This window comes from Megalops cyprinoides, chromosome 15 (genome assembly GCF_013368585.1).
Source record: "Megalops cyprinoides isolate fMegCyp1 chromosome 15, fMegCyp1.pri, whole genome shotgun sequence".
In the NCBI taxonomy this organism is placed as follows: Eukaryota; Metazoa; Chordata; class Actinopteri; order Elopiformes; family Megalopidae; genus Megalops; species Megalops cyprinoides.
In genome coordinates this window covers 9,715,338-9,741,606 of record NC_050597.1, presented here as the reverse complement: position 1 = coordinate 9,741,606, position 26,269 = coordinate 9,715,338, and the positions used below count along the sequence as shown (strand labels likewise).

Here is a 26,269-nt window from a genome sequence, read left to right as displayed (position 1 = left end):
CAAAGCTCTTTCTTTGTGACCGATGGTGTTGCAAAGGCAAACTCCCCTTCATGATGCAGAAAGCATGGTCCTCAAGGTGAATTCAAACTGATTAAAAAGCTCGTTGATGCCAGCTTGAAGGGAAATGTGGGCTTTCCTTATGAAATGTTTGGTGATTGGATCTTTTAAAAAGGCTCAGACACTGAGTGGTGCAAAGTGCTTTCTGTCCAATGGGAACCTTGGGCTGGCACTTTCCACAAAGAAATATGCAGTTGGAACAGCAAAAGGGGTTTATTTCTTCACCTTGAGGTGACAAACAGTTTAAAGGGAAATCATCTTTCTTAGCTTATTCTCTACCCAAAAGGTAATATACTACACTAAAGTTTCGATTAACTGTAATTTCACAATAAGTGGAACGGTAGTTTTTCCTCATCTTCTGTGCATATGTATGTCTACCACCGGTAAGAGTGTCTTACTACATCACAACGTCTCTTATCTCTGTGGCTAGAATCTGAGTGGAGTGGTGATATTGGATATAATAGCGCTGGGTTTTGGGTGGAGTGATGATGTTGGGCACGATGGCGCTGGGCTCTGGGTGGAGTGATGTTATTAGACACGATGATACTGAACTCTGGGTGGAGTGGTGATGTTGGACATGGTGATACTGCGCTGCTACCTACTATTTAAAGTCACCATCAGTTTGAATAGCAGGTAAGAGGGCAACATCCTGAAGATACCCATAGCGGTTTACATGAAATTCCTTCATGTAATGTTTTTTTGGCTCTAGAATCAGAGCGCATTTTCCCAGATTTGTAAAGGTAAGCATAAACAACACATTGAAGAGGATCATTATTCGAAAGGGATGCCAGAAGCATGAGAGTTTTTACACTTCTGTTTCTGGAAGAAATGGCTCAGCGTTCCCGAATGGCTCTCGCGTGAAAATCACACAAAACGGACAGTGTGCATTTTTAGTGTTTACGTTTCCCCATTTAATTTGTATTAATCGAGGGCTCTGTTTCCGTTGGAGTGTGTTTTCTGCTGTGGCGGCGTTTAATGGGCTTTATTTAGTGCTTAGTTTGCATAAGGCCCAGACATTGACTCAGTTCGACTTCATAAATTCATTATTGAAGAAACCTCACGGTATCAAATACTGCTTACTCCACGCCGTTCCATGGGAGGAAGTCTGGGTCCTGTAACCAGGCGGGTGGTGCCGGAGCAGTGCTGTTCACCCGGCCGCGTCATGCGTGGCAGTAGTGCGTCACTAAGCCAATTCATGTAGAGCAGGTGGAAGTCTGACTGCTTTTTGGGCTGGTGTCTTTTATGCAGCGGGCTTTAGAGTTGGTGCCCACTGGCATGACTGCCACTGAAGTGTTTCCTGTTCCATGGCTGAAGGCCATCTCGATTGCCTGAAATTGACTCATTTAAGCCTACTTGCACAACAGGTCATTTCTGTTTCATCCTGTCAGAATGAAGTCACCCTTGCATGGGAATTGAGTACTGTAAAAACTAAATGAACTTCAATGAATCACGCAAGTGGATGAAAAAAAAGAGTGTCTGTATTATATCTGCAGTCTGTACTATTGTTATTCTAGGGTAGAAAAGTCATCCATAATCATAAGTTTATTATACTTTCAAAAAAGATTAAAGGGTATCAAGGGAAAATAAGGCAGACCACATTTTTTATTGGGCAACCCTTTTACATATGAGACATGATGATCATTCAACATTGTCATTCTATTATTTTATGTTAGTAGAAACAATTTACACACACACACACACACACACAAACATGACAGGACATACTCTTCTACAGTACAAAAAAAATGTACTCTGTATGTTGAGGGTTCATAAATACCACCCAAAATTCTGACGTCAGCCAGCTTGATTCCAGGTATGTTGTGGCAAGGATTTCTGGCAGTGTTTTAAGAGGACTTGAAAGATCGAAAATGAAGAACCTTAAGTGCCCTTTCTGATGGAAAAGTGTGTATTTTTCCATTGTCTGAATGTTTGTGGAGGAATCACATATTTCTTTAAGAATGCAATGCAGTGTCGTTTTTTCTGCATTTGTTCCTTGGTGATGGAATAGTTACTGAACATGGAATGATAAACACGAGCTCTAAGAAAAAAAAACCACAAGGAACTCTGCAGAAACAAACTCACTCATCATACTCGAGATGAAAGGAAAGATATGACAGGAAACTGCGGATGATATGATGTTTGGATAAAGCCAAAACTTAGATTCCGTGAAAACAAATTAGCCTGTAGTGAGGAACGGAACCAGCCTTCTTTTATGATCGTTTGTAATAGGTATTAACATCTTCAGGAAACAGTAGCTTTTGGGCCAGGCAAATGAAAAGAGCAGATTCTACAAAAATAGAGAGCAATTCTTTGTGCCATTGATAATGATTGTCAGGAAATGCCTTCAAATCTGATACCCTTCCATGTTCCTCCAAAAGCAGCTGCAAAAATTATGTCGACATAAGGAGGAAAGGGAAAAAGCTAGCTGTCAGCCGCTCTCGATGGAAATATGAAGAGATTTTAACACTGATGTGTAGTTTCCACAAATACTCATCTCTGCTCTCCTATCTTTGTCCTGCCTCTCTTCTGTAGTTATGAGGGACTTTTATCACAAGATATTTTTTCCTTGCATTTTGGTAAACTGAAGGAAGCCAAGTCAGTCACAGAGGTGACCAAACATCTTTGTAACTTGTATTTTCCATAAGCTTCTTTTTTATATTATTGGCATTTAGCAGATGCTCTTATCCAGGGAGACTTACATTGGTTTTCATTTCGTTTTTACAGCTTAATACTCACTGAGGCAATTGTGGGTTAAGTGCCTTGCCCAAGTGTACAGCAGCAGTGCCCCAGTGGAGAATCAAACCGGCAACCTTTCAGTTACGATTCCTGCTTCTTAACCACAATGCTACACTGCCACCCTATCATTTACTCTCATGATTCCTGTCACATAACATGGAGTTTTGAAACACTGACAATGGAAGGTTAAATCCATACTTAGCAGCTGTTGAGAACCTAACAGCAGCTATAAACTTCACTTCCCATGAGCACCTCTGTGAAGCACTGACAATTGATCTCATACCTGACCTTTGTACTTAATACTTTAACCTATGACCTTGCAAATGATTACACTCTTTTACATGAGACCTTTGGTTAGTCAGTCATTACAGTAAAGATGTGACCTGACCATCATCCCTGCCCTCGTGCAGCTGTTGAGTTGTAGAGTCAACATTTGGACAGTGAAATGGTGTTACAGCCAATTGCAACAAGATTTTCCTTTGATTAAAGTGGTCCAGTGCTATATAGAAATGCATGTGCTATACTGAAAAGCAATCAGGGAATCCTTACTGGGGGTTCCTTCTATTTTGATCAGTGCTCACAGAAACCCTGAGTCATATTTCAGTGACCACATATTGCTGTAAATTCTCTTTAAGGTTAATCATACCGTATCTGCTCACTTTTGGATGAAAGCAGGGGGGGCCTTTGATTTTTCAGGGACTGTTTATAAAGTGGTGTCATAAAAGAGGCTTTGATCCCTGTTAACTTTGAGTCATCCCTGCAAAATCCCTTGTGAGACGGGTGTGGATGTGAGTGTGTTTCTCAAAACAGTCGCCCACCTGCCCATATTCTTTTCAGATCCCTGATGAGTGTGTTTCAGCTATTGCTTGCTCCAAAGCTTTTTCGGTGCATCACCTTGGGAGTCCAGGCCATCATATTTGAGGTTAGACAGGTGCTCCCTGGATCCCTCCATTTATTGCCTCTGATGTCTTTCAAGTAACGGAAAAAAAAACAGAGGAGGTAATTACTAAAGATTTGCCTCTCTTGTGGATTGCGCTCTGCTTTTAATAATAATTCAAGCAGGTCCGAGCTTTGATATAATATTGGCAAATCTCAAAATACAGTTTTGGAGGGATTTAATTCCGTTTCAGAGCAATATTCAAAGAGAGATTGGTCTCCAGAGATATTTTTACAAATCCAAAATAAATTCTGCTCATTATGCAACCATGAATAAACTTCCTTTGAGGCAACCATAAGTACTTAAAAGTTATTTTTTTAAATGAGTCAATCATCATATCACGGTAATCGCCTCAAGGAAATTGTGTGTTTGTTAACATGCTGTTTGGCTTAAACTCCTCTACCGTAGTGCTAACTCAAACTTCAAACCTTTTTTCCAAAGTAATGACAGCAAAAGAAATGAACAGGAAATAAAGAAATGAAGTTAAATTACCTGCTACTTGAGTGGTAAATGTTGTTGTTATTATTTATGGAACAGAAAATGTAGCTCAGCCGCCCCCTGTTCCATTGCTCTCAAATTTCCTCATCTTTCCACTGACATCATCGTCAAAACGGCTCAGACTTTGAATTGCTGACCTAAATCACAGGCCATTCGGACTGACACATCTAACTTCAAAAAGCCCGGAAAGGTCCACACATAAACAGAGGCTCAGCAAAAATATTCAGTCTTGAGCAGCAAATTCCATCACCTTGGTTACGGCAGAATCAACATGCCATCAAACAGTATGTTATTGTTTTATCGAAAAGTGATCTGGTGGCTTTATTTGTTGCAATTTCATGGAATTTTTGAGAAAGGCTTATAGTATACGTGAATCTATGCCTGACCTTGTAACATCTACATGCAGGTCTATACACATGGATTACTGTAAAATAGCATGATGGTGGATATTGCAGTGCATACTTGTCTGTCACATTAGTTCAGTTAGCTGAGTTGCAAAGTAAGAAATACTGATTCTGAGTGAATACTGACTGAAGTATGGTTCCCCTTTTCATTTCCCTCATGTTGATAACACATTGTAACTCTGTTTACACAGACACCCACATGTGGCCCACACAGTATGTGTCTGAAGGCTTTAAGTCTAGATCAGTTTGCAGCATGTTTTTAAATGCTACATTGAGTCTGGTTGTTATTATAGTTCAGGCAGAACACACATAATCTGTCTACGGATCTGATCACAGACTTGGTGACACTGGGTATTCCTAAGGAAAAGATATGTATTTTGCCTGGAAATGTATCAATGTCTCTCTATCTGTAAAATCTATAAAAATAATACTATAATAAGTATTATTACATAATAATAGTCAGGGGGGAGGGAAGGGGTTGAATCATTGTTGTAATGCTCTGATTGAAGTTCTCAACTAGTTAATTTTTCTACTTAAGTGGACAAGACTGGAGGTGAACGAAAACGAATATGCAACTCTAGGACAAGAGTGAGCCAGTTATAAAGCCCCCGGTTTGATTGGCCACAACTCCACCCCACTCCTGACCAACATGTAGTGAGTCTCCTAGCACAAAATGGCTGCCATACATCGCCCAGGTGGATGCTACACATCGGTGGTGGTCGGGGTGAGTCCCGTCCTCACGGGCACTGTTTTAAGATTCCCCTTTGAAAGGTGGTGTATACTGTAAACGCAGTCCATCATCATTGCCACTGTTATCAGACTCTGCTCTTTGCAGGTTGCACCGTTTCCACAGAAGCACTTTATCAAGAGCTCCCTCAGCACGAGGACTAAATAAATGTCAGGCGAGATTCATTTCAGCCCACTGTGGTGAGTGGAATTACACAATGTTCCCCTCTGACTGGCACTGGAAAAGTAAAATAAAGGTCACATTTTTCAGCAAGGCATGTAGGTGCATGAACTCGGAGAGGCTTGAAACTATTTCAAAGCAAGGATTTCAGTCTCTGGACGTTCATGCCAAACCTTTGGGAAAACGACATCCAGATCCTTCCTTTGTGAGATCAGTCAATACCAACACATTTTATTCATGCAATCTGTTCTTAGACTGTGAAAGTAGTTTTTTTTAAGTGGTTGTTTATGTCAGAAGTTAGTTGATTATATCTCAACATTAACAACTTCAATGATTGTTTAAAAACCTCAATGACTGTCAGTTGGATTAAACTGGCCTTTAAGCATTTCTTCTGTCTTGACAGATGTCTTTATCATACAGTGGAGCACATACATACCCTTTTAGAGTGGTTGATTTGCTCTTATTAATAAACTCTGTTGTCATCAGTCAGTGAACCACAGTGCTGCCTGTCATATACAGCAAATATACTCTGGGTCTATCTGGTCAAAAAGGCTTTGCACGCCTCTTTGCCCCTTAACATTGTGCACCCTGACTACCGTATACTGCCTGACTTAGGTTACTCCATCTCAAAGCAAGTATTTCATTTGGCACTTAACACAGTTCAGTTCTGAGCGCAGCGCAGCTTGGAGTTTAGATGTGAGTGAGTGAGTGCAGGTGCACACGTTGCCGACCCGACTCGAGATGTGCATGCGTGAACTGCAGGAGTAACGGAGTGCGGAGTAACAGTGCCACCAATGCAGGTGTAAGCAAGGGCAGATAACCCCCCCCCGTGGCTGGGGATCTTATTCCCGGTCACGGCTTTTGCCCCTTTCTCACACAGCTGTGTGTAGTACCAGTCAAAAGTTTGGACACATCTACTCATAGAAGGGTTCTTCCGCCTTTTAGAATAATAGCAAAGACATCAAAACTATGAAATAACACAGACGGAATTATGCAGTGACCAAAAAAGTGTTAAACAAATCAAAACTATCTTCTATTTTAGATTCTTTAAAGTAGCCAAAAAATATTTTTTAAAAAAACATATATATTTTTGGAAATAAATTCATATATAGGCATCAACTTCACTATCTTATATTCTAAGAAACAGATTTCAAGCATTTAAGCGTAAGTCTTTAGATCGAAGATATCTTTGAATGCATGTTTCCCACTGTCTTAGGTGTGCCCAAACTTTTGACCGGTTGTTGTAGGTCAGGTGATGTGAGAATCGGCAGATCACCTACACAGACGTCTGTGTAAGCTGGAACCGAACCAGGAATCCGCGTGTTTACTCAGAGCACCGGAGACCGCGGCAGACTGCGTGTCACACCGGCATGCAGTTCATCCCTCAGATAAGCAGCGCGTTTGTGACAGCTCCACCCAGCCTCGCAGCCTGGCTGACCGTGCCTGTCGGTCCAACACCCACGGGGCTGGCAGTCAGTTTGGTGTGGATTCAAAGCTCACATCCCCTCTGATGGAAAGCTGTTTTGGCCTCTGAGTTAAATACCTGCACACAAGTAAATGTGGCAGACAGTTTGTATAGAGATGTGTTTTTTTCCGGCTGGGAAGCCATGCAGAACATGACTACAAGTACATCCTTCCTCTATGTTTTTCATTTTCATCTCTGGCACTAAAGTTTGGCCCCTGTAAGCGGGTGACATAGTGCATTATTTCTTAACGTTTTAGAGTAAATATCAGGTTCACAGTCAATTCAATCCATGTATAGAGTATGTTTTGATTGAAGGTTTTGAAGTCTGAAAAAAACCCTTTGAAGAATTTTAGCACCAGCATGTGGGAACAATGTAAGTAATGTAATGTAATGTAATGTAAGTATACATGGAATTTACTTGTATAAGTAATTATTTTGCAACAGTGTTGCTGCATCATATGCTTGGGCTGAACACAGAAATGTGCATCTATGTACCCTTAAATACTGGCAAATTACACAGGCCTACACAGTTGTTCCAACGTTGTATTATGAATAAATCAAACTGCCTGTAATACTGAGGTCTTTGTTTAGTGAAAAGAAAATGAAATGATACAGTCTGAGCGTCTGGGGAGGGAGGTTGGAGCGGTTACAGTGTTATCTGATAACAACTTACTGGAGACTGCCCCTGTGAGATTTAAGCTCGCTCCAGCATTTTCGGCTGGAGCCGGCGCTCTGCTCTTGCATTTTTGGGAAATGGCACGATTATGCTTTATGATGTGACAAAGACGTGTCAGAGAGAACCCCTTGTTGCGTTTTTTTTTGTTTGTTCTGCCCTTTTTGGCATTCTGGTTATTCGTAAGGGTCGCTCGTATCTGACCGCTGGGGAGCCTGGACTGAAAACAAACAGCTTGAGTAGGTTGATGAAACCCATGTGGAAAGTGCCCTTTTGATAATGTGAGGTGAGTCAGAGAAGCGCGGTCCTGTCATCCACCACCCGGGGTTGTGGAGGGGGGGGGAACAGACCTGGACAGGCCCTCTTCCTGGGCATTGTGTGTCTGATCTCTCTCTGTCCTGGGATCTGTGGCCTGGGCTGTGCAGGATCATTGTGTCGAATCAGCTCTTCTCTGGCTCCACTCCCACATTTTTTTCTTATTTTATAAAGGTCCTACATTTTGATTTTTGATTCTTACATCTGGTGGGTGTTACAGCCGAGGCAAAGTTTCATGATTATATCTTCAATAATTTCTATAGATATGGTTAATAGATGTGGTTAATTGAATTTCTGCCTTTTGCCATTTTTGCTCATCCAGGCTTATTACTTTGTAACTTTCGATCTATGCATTATGCAGACACATTATCTTGGTGTTGACTTGAAGTGGTCATATTATGTCATATATCATTTGGTGTGATGTATCAGTGGTTAAAGTAGTGAAATATTAGATATTATTATGCTATGATCCTGGATAATGTTAAATGGGTATTAAATTGAAAATGCACATGCAGCTGTAAATTGTTGGCAAATCTAATTGGTATAATTGAAATATATTTCATAAAGTGCTATATGTTCATAGCGTACAAGAAAAATATGCAATGTATAGTCTATTAACAAGTTATTGATATGTTATATATTATTGCTAGATTTTGTTTTGTATGATATTTATGGATGCATCCAGCTAGTGTGAGTGTGTGTATGTGTTTGCTTGTAGTTGTTATGTGAGTGGTTATGTGTATTTATGTCTGTATGTGTGTATGTGTGTATGCATGCTTGTGTGTGGTTGTTATGCACATGTGCGTGTGCCTGTGTGTTTTAAGTTGAATAAACTCATCTCCCTTTTGGTCATGTCTGGCAGACCTATAAAAAGGAGTTGCGAAATTTTACGGCTTGTTAACTTAAAACAGTTTTGCCTCTGCTTTTCCAAGATTTACAGTTTCTAATAAATACAACCAAATAGAATAACTGACAGATAATGTGACTCAAGTTGTTCTTTGGATAAAATCCTACTTTCCATTACTGTGACTCAGTGAAAAACAAACCAAATGCACTTGTGCCATAATTACAACAAGCTCTAGCATGTCAGAACAAATCCTGTAAAAAAAGCAGTGTTCCATATTGTGGTAAAATTACAGTTTAAGATGTGTTTCAGAAAGGACAAAGAGCAGCTTCTGGTGTTTTCTGTCTCTTGTCAGAAGTGTCCCAAGTTTGCCCAAACTTATGACACAACATGCGGCGAACTGAACATCTCGCGAAAGTGAGACCGCCTTTTAGTCTTGGCTTTTCCGGCCGTCCCAAGTTCACCGCATTGATTGGGGGGGGGGGGGGTCATCCCGCGTTCTGCTCGTCCGTTCACTTTCTCCCGGCTCTTGGCACGGAGCCCCCCTAACGCACCACAGCTGTTTCGCTGTGAACGCCGGACCCTTTCAGGAGCGGGCCGCAGGGATCACATTAATGCACCTATAAAACTACGGCGAGGTTACAGCCACTGAACTCTCTTGCTTTGTGCTGCGTCCAGCGCCGCCCTCAACCCCCCGGAGGGCTTTTAAAATTCATCCCCCGAAAAACCTAGGAGAAAGATATTGAGATCAAATGCACAGTAGAGCCAATAAATCGAGCCTGAAACGATGACAAGGCCACTGCGCCTGAAACCGAAACCTGGAATGGCACTTCGGTCCCTGTACAAAGCTCAAAAGGAACCCTTTTCTTTTATGACCACTTGAGAGAATGGTAGTTTAACTGTGGGAGAGGCTGGGTTTGGATGCATTATTATGGTGTTTGAGTAGCATTTACGAGCTCCTGGCCGCACCAGTTGTGTTTATTAATGCTTTAGAACCATGGGTAAGACAAAGGGGAACCCTGCCTCTCATTAAACACACCATCACATCAAGAAACTGTGAATATTTCGGGGGTGTGTTATTAACACTCACGTCTGGCAAATGTGGCAACATCAGTGATGAGTGCCTCAGCAAGACTGCAAACTGGTTTGAAAAATCTTTGCCTTCTATGCAAAGTCCAATCCTTAGAGCCACAACTACTTCCATTTTAAATTCTTGCCCATAGCTCTGGCGTTTGAATGATGCACTCATTGCTGTTTTGTATTGATACTTTATGCTCAATATGCTTCACAATTATTCCTAATTATCCTAGTATTTTATGAAAGTTGTCACCAGAATATTTTCAAATAGTATACCACTAAATAAAAAAAATATGGAGCATGAGGTACAGAAAGTAATATTGTCAGAATGAAGACAAATTATGCTGTATAGCAATGTTGTAAGGCGCATGGTATCTGCGTCTCTGTCAGCACTTGAGATGTGTTCATGTATGAGCTGAATTGCCCCAATATATCAGATGTCTACAGAAAAAGTTGAGCCAGTCAGGCCACTATCTTTCATTGTGAATATGCTTTTTGGTCATTTGGCACAGGTTTGATCTGTTGAGAATTCAGCTCATGGAGAACGTTAACGCGGAGCTCCCACATGGGTGGGCCCTCAAACTTAATTTCCTTTTCCATAGTCCCGAGATGTTTTGCCTTAAAATGTCTAGTGGTGTAATGGATTTGCTTCAGAGCACACACTGAGGCTGCTCAGAGATCCAAGAGATGGTCATATTAACGAGGCCCAAGGGACCTGCTTGAGCTGGACATGCCCTGTGATATACAACATGGGGAGTACAGAGATACCTTTATGTGGCCTACTGTTAGCAGGATTAATGTAGAAGGATTATGGGTGTGTGTGTGAGTGAGAGGGAGTGCTGTGTGCATTTCAAATCATAATTTCTCAGTATGAAGCAAGTGTTCTGGGATTTCTTCTTGAACATGGCAAATGATGAGAACAAGGGATCCATTTTCAAAGGGTCAGTCCGGTCAGTGACTTGAACAACAGTTGTATAAAATTTTAAGGGGATAACCTTTTGTGCAAAGTAATGTCAATAGCAAATAGTGTCACAATTTATTGGCTCCGGGTTGATTACAGCTTTTTGGATAGCATGGTTGTGTAAGGATTATAGGTGGTTTTCATAATCCTTCATCAGTGTTGTATGAGGGCACAACATACAGTATCAGATTCACAACAAAACTAGCAGATCATCTCTTTCCCAGCATGCTACAGAACTGGTCTAAATCTGTTTGTCAGTAGAGGAAGAGATTTTACCTCCTGGCACACTTTAACAATGAACCATGAATGCTTGATTGTGTCATTGTTACTGAACCTATAGCAGTTTATTTTCAAGTTAATAAATAATTTAACTAAACTAAATAAGTCATAAGTAAACTCTTACCACTGGCAGCAAACAGTTTAAATTCAGGACAGGATTACGCTGTTCACCTTTCCTCACTCTGCAGTTGCATTTTATGCAAGGTGTGTGCCTGGATGTTGACATTGGTAATGATCTGATTTGGTCATTTGTAATGCCCTGGAACATAATCACAAATATATAACTGATGACATGGTGAACGGAACTGAAGTGGGGGATCCTTTGTAGGCCAAAGCATAAGAATCTTATGTTACTGTATGTATCTGTCTGCTGAGCAAGCTATCCCAACCCCCACTCTCAGGCCCAGGCCAGCTGAGATTTGTAGAGTGGAGATAGAGCTGGGCAGGGTAGGATATATGTTCACAGACTACAAGCCCCAGGTGGGGCGCCCTCCCAAAATGACATAATTCTCATACTGTACACGCAGGACAGGACTACCAGAAAGCAACACAAATCTGTAGATGATGGAAAAAACTACCTTTATAGCATCTGGATATAACATTCTGTACTGCCTGTGTGTCACTCAGTCAACTCAGATTTCAAATTTCAATAACATGTGTAGCATATATATAAAAAAGCTTTCATTTAGTAGATATGTAGTCTATTTACTGTTTATAGTTGGCAACCACAGACCACCCAAGGCTGGAACATATTTATCTGTAGGACAGAAAAGCAGGCCTTTCTCCAGTTCTGAGCTGTGTGGATGCTTCTCAGGAACACACACTTTAATTCCATGACACCACCATGAAAAACAGGCACTTTGTTAATAAAGTGGACACCCCTGCAACATTTAAAAAGTGAGACTTTTTGATCTGAAGGCTTTGAGTTGGTGTTGTTTTAAAAAGCAACCTTTCCTTGAAATGTATATTTTTTTGCTCTTGAAATGACATGCATCTATGAAGGAACTTGCGAGCCAGAAAGGTGTGCTGTGCTTAGGATTTAGCCGTCTGTGAATTTAAAGTTTCCAGTAAGGTTTCCACTTAGTATGTAGCACATTGTGTGAATGAGACATGACTACTGTATGTGCCAGAAGTATTTTAATCAAGGACACTGGACTGATCATGCAGCTTACTGAATTGTACTTTGCCACATTGACCTGGCCTTGACAAGACATGAAAAATTGCCCTGATAATGTCAGTGTGCTGATATATTTTGATAGTAACAGGTCAATATACCCCTGCCTTTCATATTCTACTGCAGGTAGCACAGTTATGTTGAAATTTAACTCTTTATATTAAAAATATTTCATGAAAATCTTGAAAAGTCATGAATAACATACATCTGTTTTGAGAGGTAACCCTCCTCTAGTATTTGTGTTAGCTAAGGCCTCTCCTGTGCAGTGTGATATAATTAGTAACATTATATTAATACACTACCATTTGTCAGGACCCAAGCTCCTGATTGATGGGTATCCTTTAGGCCATTATATTAGAACAGCATTGTTCAGAAGTGGCTAGGAGAATGGACTCATTACCAGAGGTTTTGAATCTGAGGAATAGGCACGTGAATAATAGCGTCACACTCCTTATGAGTCTTTTTTAAAAGGGAATGTCGCTTTACAAAACATATACTTCAGCTGAAGCCGCATTGATATTGACTACAGAATAAACACTGCACAACAAGCACTTTTAAGATTCAACCTACAGTGCAACTTTCCCGTATGCATCTTCACCCCAGACTTCAAACACCTGCTTATTAGAGGCTCCGGAGGATGGCTTGTTATTGCAGTTAAAAAGCATAAAGCACATCAGATGAACTCAGGGGCAGGTCCCCAGGCTTCACACGTACTGTGGCCCGCTTCGCAAGGCTTCCCGGTTAATCATCCATTAGCGCGAGATACAATCAACTATTTCCTGTCGGCCCACACCCACCGTGAACTGGATAAGGCCCTTTTTCCCTTTTGATCAGCTGCCATCGGGCTTGATCCAATGTGATGTCAGATGTTGTCCAACAAAGAAAAGTGCCGTCCAAATAGCGTACAGAAAACCTTCCAGAAATTATGTGGGAAGGTCATTTATGCAGTCACACATACCAACAAAGGGAGGAAATACAGCAGTGGTTGCATAGAAAACAATACAAAAATGCATTATTGTTGGTGCTGACAATAACAGTAATATTCAGTGTTATCATAATAATCTTCATATAAAATACAAGACATCCATTTGTTCTGAGGTTCCAATAATTAAAAAAAAAAACTAAACACACATTACGTATCATTATGTATGGGCCTACCAAACTGAAATATTTGTGAGCAGTTTGGCAGATCAAATTAATGTGTTATTAGACAGAGTCCCCCTGTAACTCTGACCCCCGGTACCTGTGTCTGTTCTCCTGTGCACAGATATAGATGAGTGTGCCACAGGTAGACACACCTGCAGATCAGACCAGATGTGTTACAACACCAGGGGCTCTTACAGTTGCCAGTGTCCACCTGGCTTCCGGAGGAATGGGGACCAGTGTGTGGGTGAGTGAACTGTCCCGCTGCCATTTTACCCTTGGCAGAACTCCGTCCCTACACTGGAAATATTTTGTGAAAATTGTTCAGGTTAGAAATATTTTGTCATCATAAACATTGAAATGTTCAAATAAATTATACAAATTATGAAAATTAGTATTTTCTTGTTTTAAATGTCTACGTGGGTATCTCCGTGGCTAAACTAAGAGTTTCTTTTTTCGATCAGCTTCAAAAATATGCAGAAGACAAAAATTACTTTAATAACTGGAAATTAAGTGAAGTGAATTAAATGCAAGAGAACTCATAAGCCCTGGAAGTGTTCTATTCTATTGTGTTCTAATGTCCTATTGTTAGTGACCACTTTCTGATTGCACCCTCATCTGTCTATAAAGGACTTTTATAATATGTTAGAAGCCTTTTAATAATCCAAAAAATAATGACCACGCAACATAAAATCTTAACCTGTTTAGACATACTTAAATGTGTTCACCAGGACTGACTTACAAACATATTTTCTTGCGCTCCTTCACACACCTTCAGTTCATTTGATGGCTACTATTAGGCACCACACAGTCCAGTTGGCAAGCACTCTGTTTTTAATCCAAGAACACAATAAGGTTATGTAATCTCATATTGTTTTTGTTTGCTTTTGATTGTGTGTGTGTGTGTGTGTGTGTGTGTTAATGAATTTCTGTGTGTGTGTGTGTGTGTGTGTGTTAATGAATTTCTGTGTGTGTGTGTGTGTGTGTGTGTATGGATTCCTGTGTATATGTGTGTTGTGTGTGTATGTTGTGTGTATGTGTATGCATGTATGTGTGTCTGTGCTTGGGGATCTGCAGATAGAGATGAGTGCCTCCTGCCTAATTATTGCATGCACCGGTGCGTCAACACTGTGGGCTCTTACTACTGCGAGTGCAACCCTGGGCATCAGCTCGCCAGCAATAATCACTCTTGTATAGGTAAGCCCCCCCTGTATCCTGCAAGGGATACAGCTCTCTTCCCCCTTGTTGGTTTGGCCAGAGCACACAGCAGAGATTTCAGCTTTCAGGAGGCTAAAAAGCATTCTATTAGCCTTGTGGGAATCCGTCAGGATTTCCTCTTTGGAAAACAAAAACACACCTTGCAAGAGGCCAGTCAAACACAGGCAGGTTTGACATCAGCGCTGTCCTTTGTACTCAGGCCTGCAATGCAGAGCTAGGAAGGACCAAGGTCAGGGCAAGCAGCTTATGACGTGATTGTGTCTCAGAAACCTTTTCTTTATGTAGCTTGTGAATTTCCTTGAGATCGTTATGAAGAGTCTGAACAAAATGATATTGAACTGGACTGTGGGAGCATGTGGGTAGCATTCTGCATTTCTACTTTATTCCCATCCTACTTTATTTCTACTGTTCTGTTTTTTTCCAAGATTTTAATTTTGACTGCCTCGGGGCTTATATTTGGTGTTCAGTAGAATGTCATTCAACAGAACAGTGTTGTTTTTAGGCAAGGCATGGAGATCATATCATCCAGTTATACATAGATGTACTGTGAGATCTGTTCTCTGGAGCTCCCAGTCCTGACGCTGAAAGCATAGGTTTGTGATTAATTTTGAGAACTCAAATCATGTTTTTAATGGATATGTTTTGCGTTGAAGTCCGTGGTCTGTTGTTGTTGTTACCCCTGAAAGCATAACCATCTAAATCTGCCTGTCCGGGCTTGCAAATCAACCTGAAAAATAAAGGAGCAAATAGCACTTCAAAGAGATTCAGAGATCTAAGATAGAATGACATGGAGGGGATTATACTGGTGCTGTGCCTTAATCCTCCACAAAAGGTGTGTGCTGTCTTAATATTCACCCACACAGCACATAGGATTGCACACGGGACCTGCACATAGGATCCTCCTCAGAGGGCATCCTTAAATTACACATATCAGGTAATCCACCCAAGAAAGGGGCAACAGACAGGGTAATTCGTGAATATAAAACACTTGACTCATAACAGAGTAGAAATTTCATGAAAGGAAAGGCCTCGTTCTTCTGAAGACTGTTGTGTTTGGATTACGGGACTACTGTACTGGTTCCTTAATGGGCCCCTACTGTTGTTGTCATACAATAATCTACTTTACACTACTATACCACACTATACTACTATACTACTTAATACTATATATTGTACCAAAACATCAAGGAACATGATAGAAGTTCACTAGAGAAAGTTTTTGTTTGGTTGTTCAGAGAATGTGTAAGTTAATGGGTAAATATTTGGTATGGCCATCCCATTCAAGTTGGGGAGTTTATTGTTTGACAGTAGTAGATATGAGATATTCTGTGTGTTTAATGGATCTTAGATGGCATTTAATGACACCTAATGTCAGACCTCAGGGTCATTATACTTATTCATATGGGAAGCCCCAAAAAGGGCCTAACTTGGTGCTGTATAGGCATGAGGTGTGCCCCATCAACCTGTAACTTGGCAGATTGCATACCCGCTATTCGAAGGTGAGAAGGACACACAGACCCTCAGCTGATTCGTGCACTTTGTGTTGCAGATGTGAACGAGTGTGAGGTCAGTAACCCCTGTCAGCACCAGTGTTACAACATCATGAGCTCCTTCATTTGTCAATGTGACCAGGGCTACGAGCTGGCACCTGACTCCAGGTCCTGCGTGGGTATGTAATCCTCCTCAGCAATACTTCTGACAAGAGTCAAACTGTCGTTTAGAAGAGAGCTGAAAGGTTTAAGGGTATAATACTTAATCAAACATATCCAGAGGACTGTAGCAGTTTTTCTCATGCCTCTTTTTGGTGGACCACATGGAAGCTAAGGGAAACCATTCTGGAACACACATCCAAACAAGCTAGTTCTACAAGGCAGTACACCTTGTTTGGACTGTCTAACATCAAGAGATTCGTGTCAGTCACATAGTAACATTGCATTTTGTTAATTCATCCATAGCTGACTAGGTAAGTTCTCATTTGTCTTAGTTTTGTTTCCTATGTCTATAAGTATGCACATTTACTACAGACTTAGCGTGTTTAAAAATCACTTAGTTACAACAAAGAGAATTCGCAGTCAGTGTCCCACTTCATACAAATGAAGGGGACGGGTGTGGCTCAGAGGCCACACGCCATATTGCATGAAAACTGTCAATATAGAGTGTACTGTGAGTGAATGTGACTGTTAGTTGCAGCCACTCTCCACTGTCTCTTGGCAGCGTCCCTTGTGGTGAGTAAACATGTCTGTGTCCATCTGTGTCCAGATATCGATGAGTGCAGCTTCTCCAGCTACATGTGCCAGTATCAGTGTGTCAACAGCCCGGGTGGCTATTCCTGCGTTTGTCCAGACGGGTACCAGCTCCAGGGAACAAGACTGTGTCAAGGTACTGTCTTCCTCATGCTGAAATACAGCCTCTCCCCCTACCTGGAGAGGGCTTCCTAATACAGAAGAGCCTGCATCACCTCCCCTTTTGCCATTTGCACGGCTTAGATATATTGCGGAATATGGGCATGCTCTCTGGTGGTGACTGTCATGGAAAGTATGCTGGGGTCAGTAAAGCAGGTGAGGTGACTCCTTGTAAGCCTTGTAAGCTGCACCTTATTTAAGTTCACTCTGTGTTCCCTGTAGTCGAGTCTTCAGTCTGTCCTCTCAGACGGCACACTGCCTCTGTGAAAGATGAGTCTCTGCCTCCTGGAAAAGAGAAATCTTTGGTTGAATCCTGGGTGTTGTGTAAGGACTTAGACTGGCATGCTGTAGGATTGGGTGACAGTGCCATGTGCTGTGGATCAGTGATCATTCTCAGCTGGGCTGGATGTGTGGCCATTGGGCTACTTGTCTCCTAGCCTATTCCCACATTCATTTCCTTGCAGAACAGAGCTACGGCATTGGATGAATCACAATTCAGGCTTTGCCCTCCTTTCCCCAAACTGTTCTTATGTTCAGGTTCATTGTTTATGTCATAGTCAGCGTTTAGTCAGCATTACTTACAGTGGAGGAAAGAAAAAAGCACAGTTAACTGATTCAATGATGTCAACTTGGTATGCCAGAGTAGTATTAATTCTTGTGCACCTTCAGTGCTAATTTGTATAGTTTCATGAACAAGGCAGTTTGGGCAAGTAGGCCACTGTCATCTGAAAAACAAAGCTTGTTTTTGTCATGACACGAAACCTTTCTTTGAATTTGAGTACAGTTCTGCGCTTAAAAATCAGCGATTTTTGTGTAAGCTGTTAAGTTGGAGCCGTCTGGCTAACCGATCAAGACTCTAATGAATTGCCTTCATGATCTCATCAGACAGCTGACATGATTGGAGAAGCAGCTCTAAAAGAGCAAAATATAATTTTGTATATTCAGCTGCGTGCTGCCCGTGGGTGGTCTGCTGCTATTTTCATCCTCTGAAATTAGTAGCTGATAGCTGGCTGTGATTCCATTTTCGACGAGAGAAGTCAAATTATAGCCCTCTCTGAACTTAGGGCTGAACTGTTAGTGAAGTTTTAGCCTCACAGCCTTTCCTTCCCGTCAAACCTTTTCCTATAACTGCAGTTATCGCTGGTAGCGGTAGCCTGAGGATGAAAAGTACAAGGTGTCTATTTCAAAAGCGAGACAAAAAATCCATGCCTGTGCAGAATCTCTGGAAACATCACAGTGAAATCTGTCTTCACTAGGCCAGTGCGACTGGGCTACATTCGTCACACTGTTGCATGCTGAAGCATGGTAATACATATCAATGAAGACAGAGGCACTTATCAAGATAAAGACTGAAACGAGCCGCAGCGCCACACACAAACTTTGTATTTTGCCATTGCCTCACTACTGCAGAAATATTGGGGGGGGGACATCTTCTCTGTTCCAGATTATTGGCTTACCTGACATGCCTTCCACACCAAAGAGCAAATGTTGCTGGCAGTATGCATGTTTTGGTTTGGGACTGAAAATAGCACAGTGACATTTCATTATGCTTAATGATGTCTTATACACCATCGCTGATGATATCTTTTCCCTCACGCGTGATCACCTAGCTTGGTTCGACTTCTGTCGTGTTATTTTCGGAATTTCAGCCCTGTGAGAATATGAATCTGTGGGTTGGCTGCTCATAATAATGGACCTGCCAGCCTCAAAACTGTGACACGATTAAGCATGTCGGCTCCCGTGTTCCCTGTCGCTGGGTAGATATAAATGAGTGTGAAAGAGGCCACAACTGCCGAGACGACGAGAGGTGCCAGAATTACCACGGCGGATTCCGCTGTTACCCCAGGAACCCCTGCCAGGAGCCCTATGTGAGGACAGCGGAGAAGTAAGTCTGGCCAAGGTTCAGAGAGAGTGAGAGAAAGACATGAAAATAAAATTTCTTTGAATTATTATCTTTGAAGATGATAACCGTGGTTACTGTTTTTGTGACCTTTTATTCGTATTGTTTTCATAAATATTTTATAGCAACACAAATGCACGCATTGTCATGCCAATAACCAAGTGGAAACTGAAACAAACACAAATGCACTGTTGCGAACACAAGGTATAACGCTGACGCCGGCTTCCTGTTTTTCTGCGCCCTTAGTCGTTGCGTCTGTTCATCAGCGACGAACATGTGCCACGGGCAGCCTCTGACGATCGTGTACAAGTACATGAGCATCTTGTCAGACCACTCTGTGCCAGCTGACATCTTCCAGATCCAGGCTACCAACATCTACCCCAATACGCATAACACCTTCCAGATCAAGGCAGGCAATGAGGGGGGAGAGTTCTTCCTGAGGGTGAGCCAATCAGATAACTTTTAACCTTGCCTTTTCTGTCCCTTTATGTCGCTGGTTTGTATTGTCATTCTGTGGGCAATTAATGATTTAACATGTAAAAGTGTGAAAAATGTTATGAAGGTTACCATCCCTGTATAAAGTTGGACAGAGTGGAGTGGAGTGGAGTCACTGCTTTCAGACAGGTATCATTGTAACCATGTTAAAGTGAAGTCTCCTGTTCAAGACTGAACCTTTCATTTGTTGGTAAGATTGTGTGAAGAGTGTCAACCTGAATTGACCCCCTGTGCATAACAGACATAACCGAGGTCCTGTTAGGTTAGTTCAGTTTGGTCCTTGAATTAATATGCACTAACCTAGATGTAATTGTGAAGCACATTCAGTAACCATGACATCAGCAAGTTTGAATGATTTCTGTTGCTGTTAAACACACTGAATTACATTATGTTACCTTAGATGACATTCATTTCATGAATGAGCAATGGTGTCAGACCAGGCTAACAACACTCCTAGAGCAGTGAGTGTGAGCGCAACACCATACCAGCTGTACCACAAGTTAACTTTTGCTAACCTGACTAGACAGCCTAGAAACTAAAGGAAGCAAAGTGCACACGCAAAACCATACATCACAGTCACTAGATCGCAGTATCACATTGTGATTCTACGTGCACAATGAACGGCAAGTAATACAAGTCGCAGGTGTTAGGAGGTGGGGAATTGAGGTGGAACTGAAACGCAGTCGAATTCATTACGTCCTGTTTCCCGTTGTTGTTTCCTCACAGCGCTCCAGCAACGTCAGCGCCATGCTGGTGGTCACCAAGCCCCTGTCCGGGCCCCGGGAGCACATTGTGGACCTGGAGATGGTCACACACAGCAGCATCCGAAACTACCGCTCCAGCTCTTTGCTACGGCTCACCATCATCGTGGGGCCGTATTCCTTCTAACGCCCGCGCCCGTCGAGTCCGGCACCTTTTACCACTGCTTCTCATGTAAAAGATAGCCCCCTACGCTACAGTTATAGCCACTTAAATGCAGCAAACGGCGAGAGATTGTGAACAGCTTGCTTTCGGTTCAAGTACTCGAGGTTGAGCATAACAGGTCATTTCTTATACTCCTCCTTTTTAGTACTATTGCGCTTAACAGTTGAGATAAGAGTACTGCTGCTGGCTGGCTGCTTCAGGAGCCACTGATGTGGAAAGCCAACTGTCTGTGGCTGTTTACACTGAATAAATGACTTTTTTTCCAGGTTGAATGAAACGTGCCTTACCCAAAATCCCAACTGTAAATACAGGACTAATTACTTCTGACAAGTGTTTCCCCCTTTTAACCATCATCCCCTGTGTCTTAGTGGTCAGTATATCTGTCTCACCTTTGCTATAATTGGATCTTTTGTAGCTTCCGTAATACCTGCACACAAACTCAGGCTTAGGTGGCCTAGTTCTTGTGAGGTGCCACGTGACGTTTTGCGAAGTTTTACATTTCAGCGTCTCTGTGTTGAAAAAGATAGAATTGATCCGTTTCATGGAATTGATTGTCTGAAGGCAGCCGTTGTATTGTGATTTCGGTGTGGTTTGTTTTAAGCTGGTTTGCAGTCACATGTGAGGACGTGGGGTCCAGAGTGCGTGAGCACCCCCTGTATGTGGAGAGATTTATGCAACTTGAATGATTCGTAGCCAGCCTCCAGTTTGTACTCAATGAACTGCAGCTCTTAGAATCAACATGGAGTTCTGTCCAGGAGGGTTAAGTAATACCTAGCTGTAGTGATGTATGGGCTGGGGATTTCAGTACTTAGAGAGCACTAATTACATCAACAAAGACTGGGCGAGATGGAGCCGTTTATGTTGAAATATGATGCTTCATTTATAAATGCATATTACCTTATTTACTTTTTGAATACGCTTCAGTAACGAACCACCGTGGTTAAAAAGCAATAACAGTTGGGAACAGAAATGTTGGCAGCGTCATATATTTTCAAAGCTTTGAGTCATATAGGCAAGGCATTCATGTTTAAAGCACTGGTATGGCCGCAGGGGTGGTTTTTGACCATGATTCAAAGTTGCAAAAACTCTATGTGTTTAAGAGACAATTATTACATATGGCGCCAAGAGGCATTAATATACAGCACTGTTAGTTCCAGGGTTGTGTAATCCTTCTTAAATGTGTCATCATTCTGCATTTTCCTCATCAGCACTGCTTTGAATTCCTTTTTTTAAGAGATCTTAATAATAGCAACATCTTTTTGGTGATACTATACTGTTTTACAGTTTATGGAATGCTACTTTGACATGAGGAAAACCTTCATGTAAAGCTACTTTTAAACAATCAGAAGTTTGTGTTTTCTATCCTGTTCCACACTGAAGTGCTTTTGTTGTTCTCTATTTAAGACTGTATTTTCACATCTGTCTTTGAGCAACTTTACTCTAATGTGCAAAGAAATTTTGTAATGAAATAAAACTTGTAAATTGTATTTTTTATGTCTCAGTTTGGCTGCATCACATGCTTTAGACACTTCTGTGCACTTCCCAGCTGGACACAGACAGCTACATTACACATAAAAGTTTGGAAATGATTTATGTGTTTTTTTTTTTTTTTTCAAAATATGTAAGGAGTTGTTTAAAGTGGTTGATAGTCATTGATAGGTTTGCATCATATATGTGTCTACCAAAATGCACTGCCTGTAATTAACTGTACAAGAACATTGTGTGCTGTTGGGAAAAGGACAATATATTGGCTTGACTCTGTATTGTGTCAGGCCTCTTCAAAGTTCCTTATTATTGTATTAGTGCCAGTGATGTTTGAATCATTGTCATCCATCTTTGTACAGACTATTGAACCAGCAAGGCCAAACACTATGGAGCCCACGGCCAAATGTGCTGATAGACAAGTCAACACTAAAGTAGATCATTACAAACTTATCACAGCCACATCAAGTCAGTATGATCATACTCCCATTTTTTTGCGTAAAGCAACAGCACAAAGGCAAGCCCACTCAAAGCACAGATTTACGGCTGCACTGACATGTTTATAGGGCTACATAACAAGAGAGCAGGGAGCAGGAGGTGGATTCATCCAAAAAATTTAAAATAATACGACAGGCGCAAGATATGACCAGTCACAAACAAGCCCCCGCTCTGAAAGGAGAGAGCACACCTGTTTCAGTTAAAAGGAATCCGTCCTGAGTGGTTCACTGAAGAAGACATTTGGAAGGAAGATCCCCTTCAAATTGGGAAGATGTATTTCTGGACGTGTTAACCGCAGTTGGAAGTTGGCAAGAGGGAAGCATAGCTCCGAGTTAATAGAGGGCGATATTGGATGGGAGTGTTTTTTTTATGAATGCTTTAATGTGCTATCCTCTGTGACTGTTTATATATTGATTTTTATGTGCACGTGCAAGTTTCTACCAAAATCCTATTTAACCCACGTGTCTGTGGATATGGAGGCAGAGGACAGAGACTGCTGTGATTGGACGGGGTCAGGACCGAGGGGGCATAGGCCCAGGATAGGACAGAACCAGCTGTTGCTCAAACATCCTGTTTGGCAGAAGTATATAGGAGGCTGTTGTGTTGTGCATGACATGTCACTGTGTTCTTGTCCTCTTGACCTCTGTATAACCCCACAGATTATGCATTTTGTTTTGTACTGTGGAGCTGTGAGTCCATATCCCAGGGATATTAGACCACAGCCATGCTCTTAAGGAAACTATAGCTACTTTTCACCTTGAACACATTCTCCTTCAACTCCCTGTCTCTTGAGCAGCTGTTTTTTTTTATTAGAATTCATTTTTAAGGAGATATAAAGAGGAGTTGAGTGGAATATTTTAAGAGCTGGTAACAATACTGAAAACAGAAAAAAATGAGATGTCATAAACTGCTCAATGATTTTCATTCATCTCAAACTTCACAATAAAACGTGAGTGTTCTGCACATTCTAAAGTTATTTCTATTTCTGCAAATGTGTTTTTATCATCTTTTGTTTGTAAAACAGCAACACCTTTTCGTACACTAAAAACTTTTTACAGAACGCCCCAAAACTCCCAAACCACTGCAAATTTCAATCGGTGAATTAAATATCAATAAAGATAATAAAATCTGCTGTTACTCTTCTACCAATCCACCACTGGAGATACATCTCCATAAATAATTTTAATCTGGGGAGTCTGAATGCAGAGGATCTGAGCTATTTTAGCAGTGACTAGTAGTTTGGCCTCTAAACTGCTTGCAGTGTTGCTGTGTATGGTTTTTAAATCATTAAGGGTTTGGGTAGATACAGGGTGCCTAAAATTTGTTCCCCATAGGGATTCACAATGATGTATAATAAAAAACAGATGGGTGATGCCAGCAAAATTAACACAGGAAGAAAGAGTGAAGTTGCTTTTTTATTCAGAAGAAAAGGTCATTGATCTTCTACTCTGGATTCCATTGATCGAAATCCAAGGCCGCCACCAATCACAAAACTGTGGAAAGAATAATTACGCAGTTTACATAAAAAGGATGTATTAAGGCATCATGTATTTGTCAAATAGAAACGTTAATGGTCAACAATTTGAAAATTTACTGAGTTTTTTGTATTTATTAAAATTCCTATTGAGCATGGCTTTTGGGCCACCCTGTAGATTGTGGTTTTGGCTGAAGGTAGCAGGGGAAAGATGGACCACACAGTACTGAGGGTTGTAAATATGTGTTATATTCAACAAATCTCAGTAAATGTCATGGCTTATGCATGCATGCAGGCACGCACGTACACAAACACAAACACACACACACACACACACACACACACACACACACACAAACACACACACACACACACACACACACACACACACACACACACACAGTATTAAACAGTATATTATTGTCCCCTTATTCTGCATAAGATCATTCTAGTCCTGCATATTATGATTTGAAAACTTGAGTGAAGGTCTGATGTTAATTATTTTAAAAACATGTCAGATATATGTGTGATTAATCTTTTCTTTTTGTGCGTCATATTGCTTGGCATAAAAAATGTTTGCACAAACTTTGTTTTTCATCATCACATTTAATCACTCGTGTGTTTGTGTATTCATGCATAATTTTCTGGATTTTGATGTTTGGGATTCGTCATTATTTCTTCATGCAGGAATACAATATGTTCAGCTAAAAATACATTAAAGTAATACAGGTGAGTGATTCTAGGGCTAGGACTGCAGTCCTAGTGAATATCGTGAGTTGTATGATAGCTACATAAATTAGGTCAGGTATGGCCCAGCTGAACTTAACAACAGCTGAAGATCTCAAGAAAGACCTGCTAGAATAAAGCTGAATGAGGTCAGGGAGACAAACCTCTACTGGACTGCAACTAAGAGTTTACCCTCCAGTCCTGTCACCATGGCTACATGACCTTGCTTGCATGTGCAGCTTTCCAACACATTTATGATTTAACAGCGACATCAGTGTAGGCTGTATATTTTGCACATGAAGGTCGTTCAGTGGCAGTGCCAGAAGAGAGGTTTTTCTCCCATCCTCATTCCACTTGTTCTCATGTTTCTCTACTTAGATCACATATTCATTGAAGGTGACACCAGAGGTTAAACACTCCATCTCATCTCGAGTGCAGATTCCCTAAACAATGTCTTTTTCAAAATGTGTGGACGTCTACATTCAGGTAAAGGAAGACAGTAAGCATGCAGTCCTGTGTGCAGATATTGGTTACATTCTGCTGGCTGACACAGCTCTGGGAGAATACGCAGTGCAGGAGTCAGAGGAAAAGTATATTTTCCACAATCTCCATTGAGAAATTTTCTTAGCACATTTTCATAAAAGGGAATATAGAGGTGCCAGAAAAAAAAAAATTGCTGACCAGTTCGTTTGCACTTACCACCGGAACTTTGTAATGGGACGAGGTCACCTGTTGCCATTTGCAAATCCGTGGCAGCACTCAGTGAGTAAAAAAAGATGACAATACTTTGCCAATGCTAAATCATGCTGACACGCCACATTCTCTCCCAGAATGGACAGCTGTGGGGCATCACTTTCATAAAACCTTGAAGCAGCTCTGCAGTTGTAGTGGTCAATGTTTTATGCCTGACTAGAGAATAAAATTAACCCACCAGTTTTACGTAAAAAAACTCATTCATACTGGAAAGGCCCCCAACCCCTGACTTGTCTTGTTGATCCACTACCTACAAATGTTCCCTTGTTGTTTAAATATAATGATAGGTATGAAACAATGTTCTCAGAATACAGACCATCCTCCAGGTGAGGACAAATATTTTTCAGGACTGTAACAGCCAATAATGTAATATAACCAGATAATGTAACTTTGAAATAATGTAATAATAGTTATTATGTAACCAGGTGAGCAATAAATAGTGTAATAACTCTTAAAATAATGTAATTTCAGTGATAATAAAATCACTGTCATTATGTCTTGTTCCACATGCACCCACACACACGCAGTAATACATATGCACGATCACAAGTGCATACACATACACATATCCACACCCCCCAGACACACTCATAATCTTTTGTGAGAATTATTGTGATTTGTTGAAATGTTTCACTGGAGGAAATTCCATAAACTGTCTCCTCAGGTTGAAGAGGAAAACCGACTTTTCAGTTTGGGAAATAACAGCATTTCAAACTATTTAGAAGAATAAACAATAAATATTGTCTGACTACTAAATGCTTTGTGATAATGAAAAATGGAAGAGACAAAAAAAAAAAACTCCACATATATTTCCAGCTGTAAGAAGTAAAAAATTTCAATATCAGAAACAATGCATATTTCAAGTTATAGAAAGGACATCATACAAGGATCTAAAAATGTATACTGCAGTTAACCTACGATGAACAA

General features: G+C 41.1%; 1 protein-coding gene across 3 annotated transcripts in view; it reads left to right on the top strand.

The window, feature by feature from the left end:
* LOC118790225 (EGF-containing fibulin-like extracellular matrix protein 1) overlaps positions 1-21,652 on the top strand; it is a 36,159-nt gene extending 14,507 nt beyond the window's left edge. For 2 of the 3 annotated variants that reach the window (XM_036547116.1, XM_036547115.1), the window contains 7 exons: positions 13,595-13,717; positions 14,548-14,667; positions 16,238-16,357; positions 16,948-17,067; positions 18,852-18,975; positions 19,237-19,432; positions 20,212-21,652. In XM_036547116.1, the coding sequence (XP_036403009.1) occupies positions 13,595-13,717; positions 14,548-14,667; positions 16,238-16,357; positions 16,948-17,067; positions 18,852-18,975; positions 19,237-19,432; positions 20,212-20,373 (965 nt within the window). In that variant the 3' untranslated portion in view covers positions 20,374-21,652. The remainder of the gene's footprint in view (positions 1-13,594; positions 13,718-14,547; positions 14,668-16,237; positions 16,358-16,947; positions 17,068-18,851; positions 18,976-19,236; positions 19,433-20,211) is intronic. The other variant, XM_036547117.1, reaches the window with a different exon arrangement.
* The last annotated feature ends 4,617 nt before the right edge of the window (positions 21,653-26,269 follow it).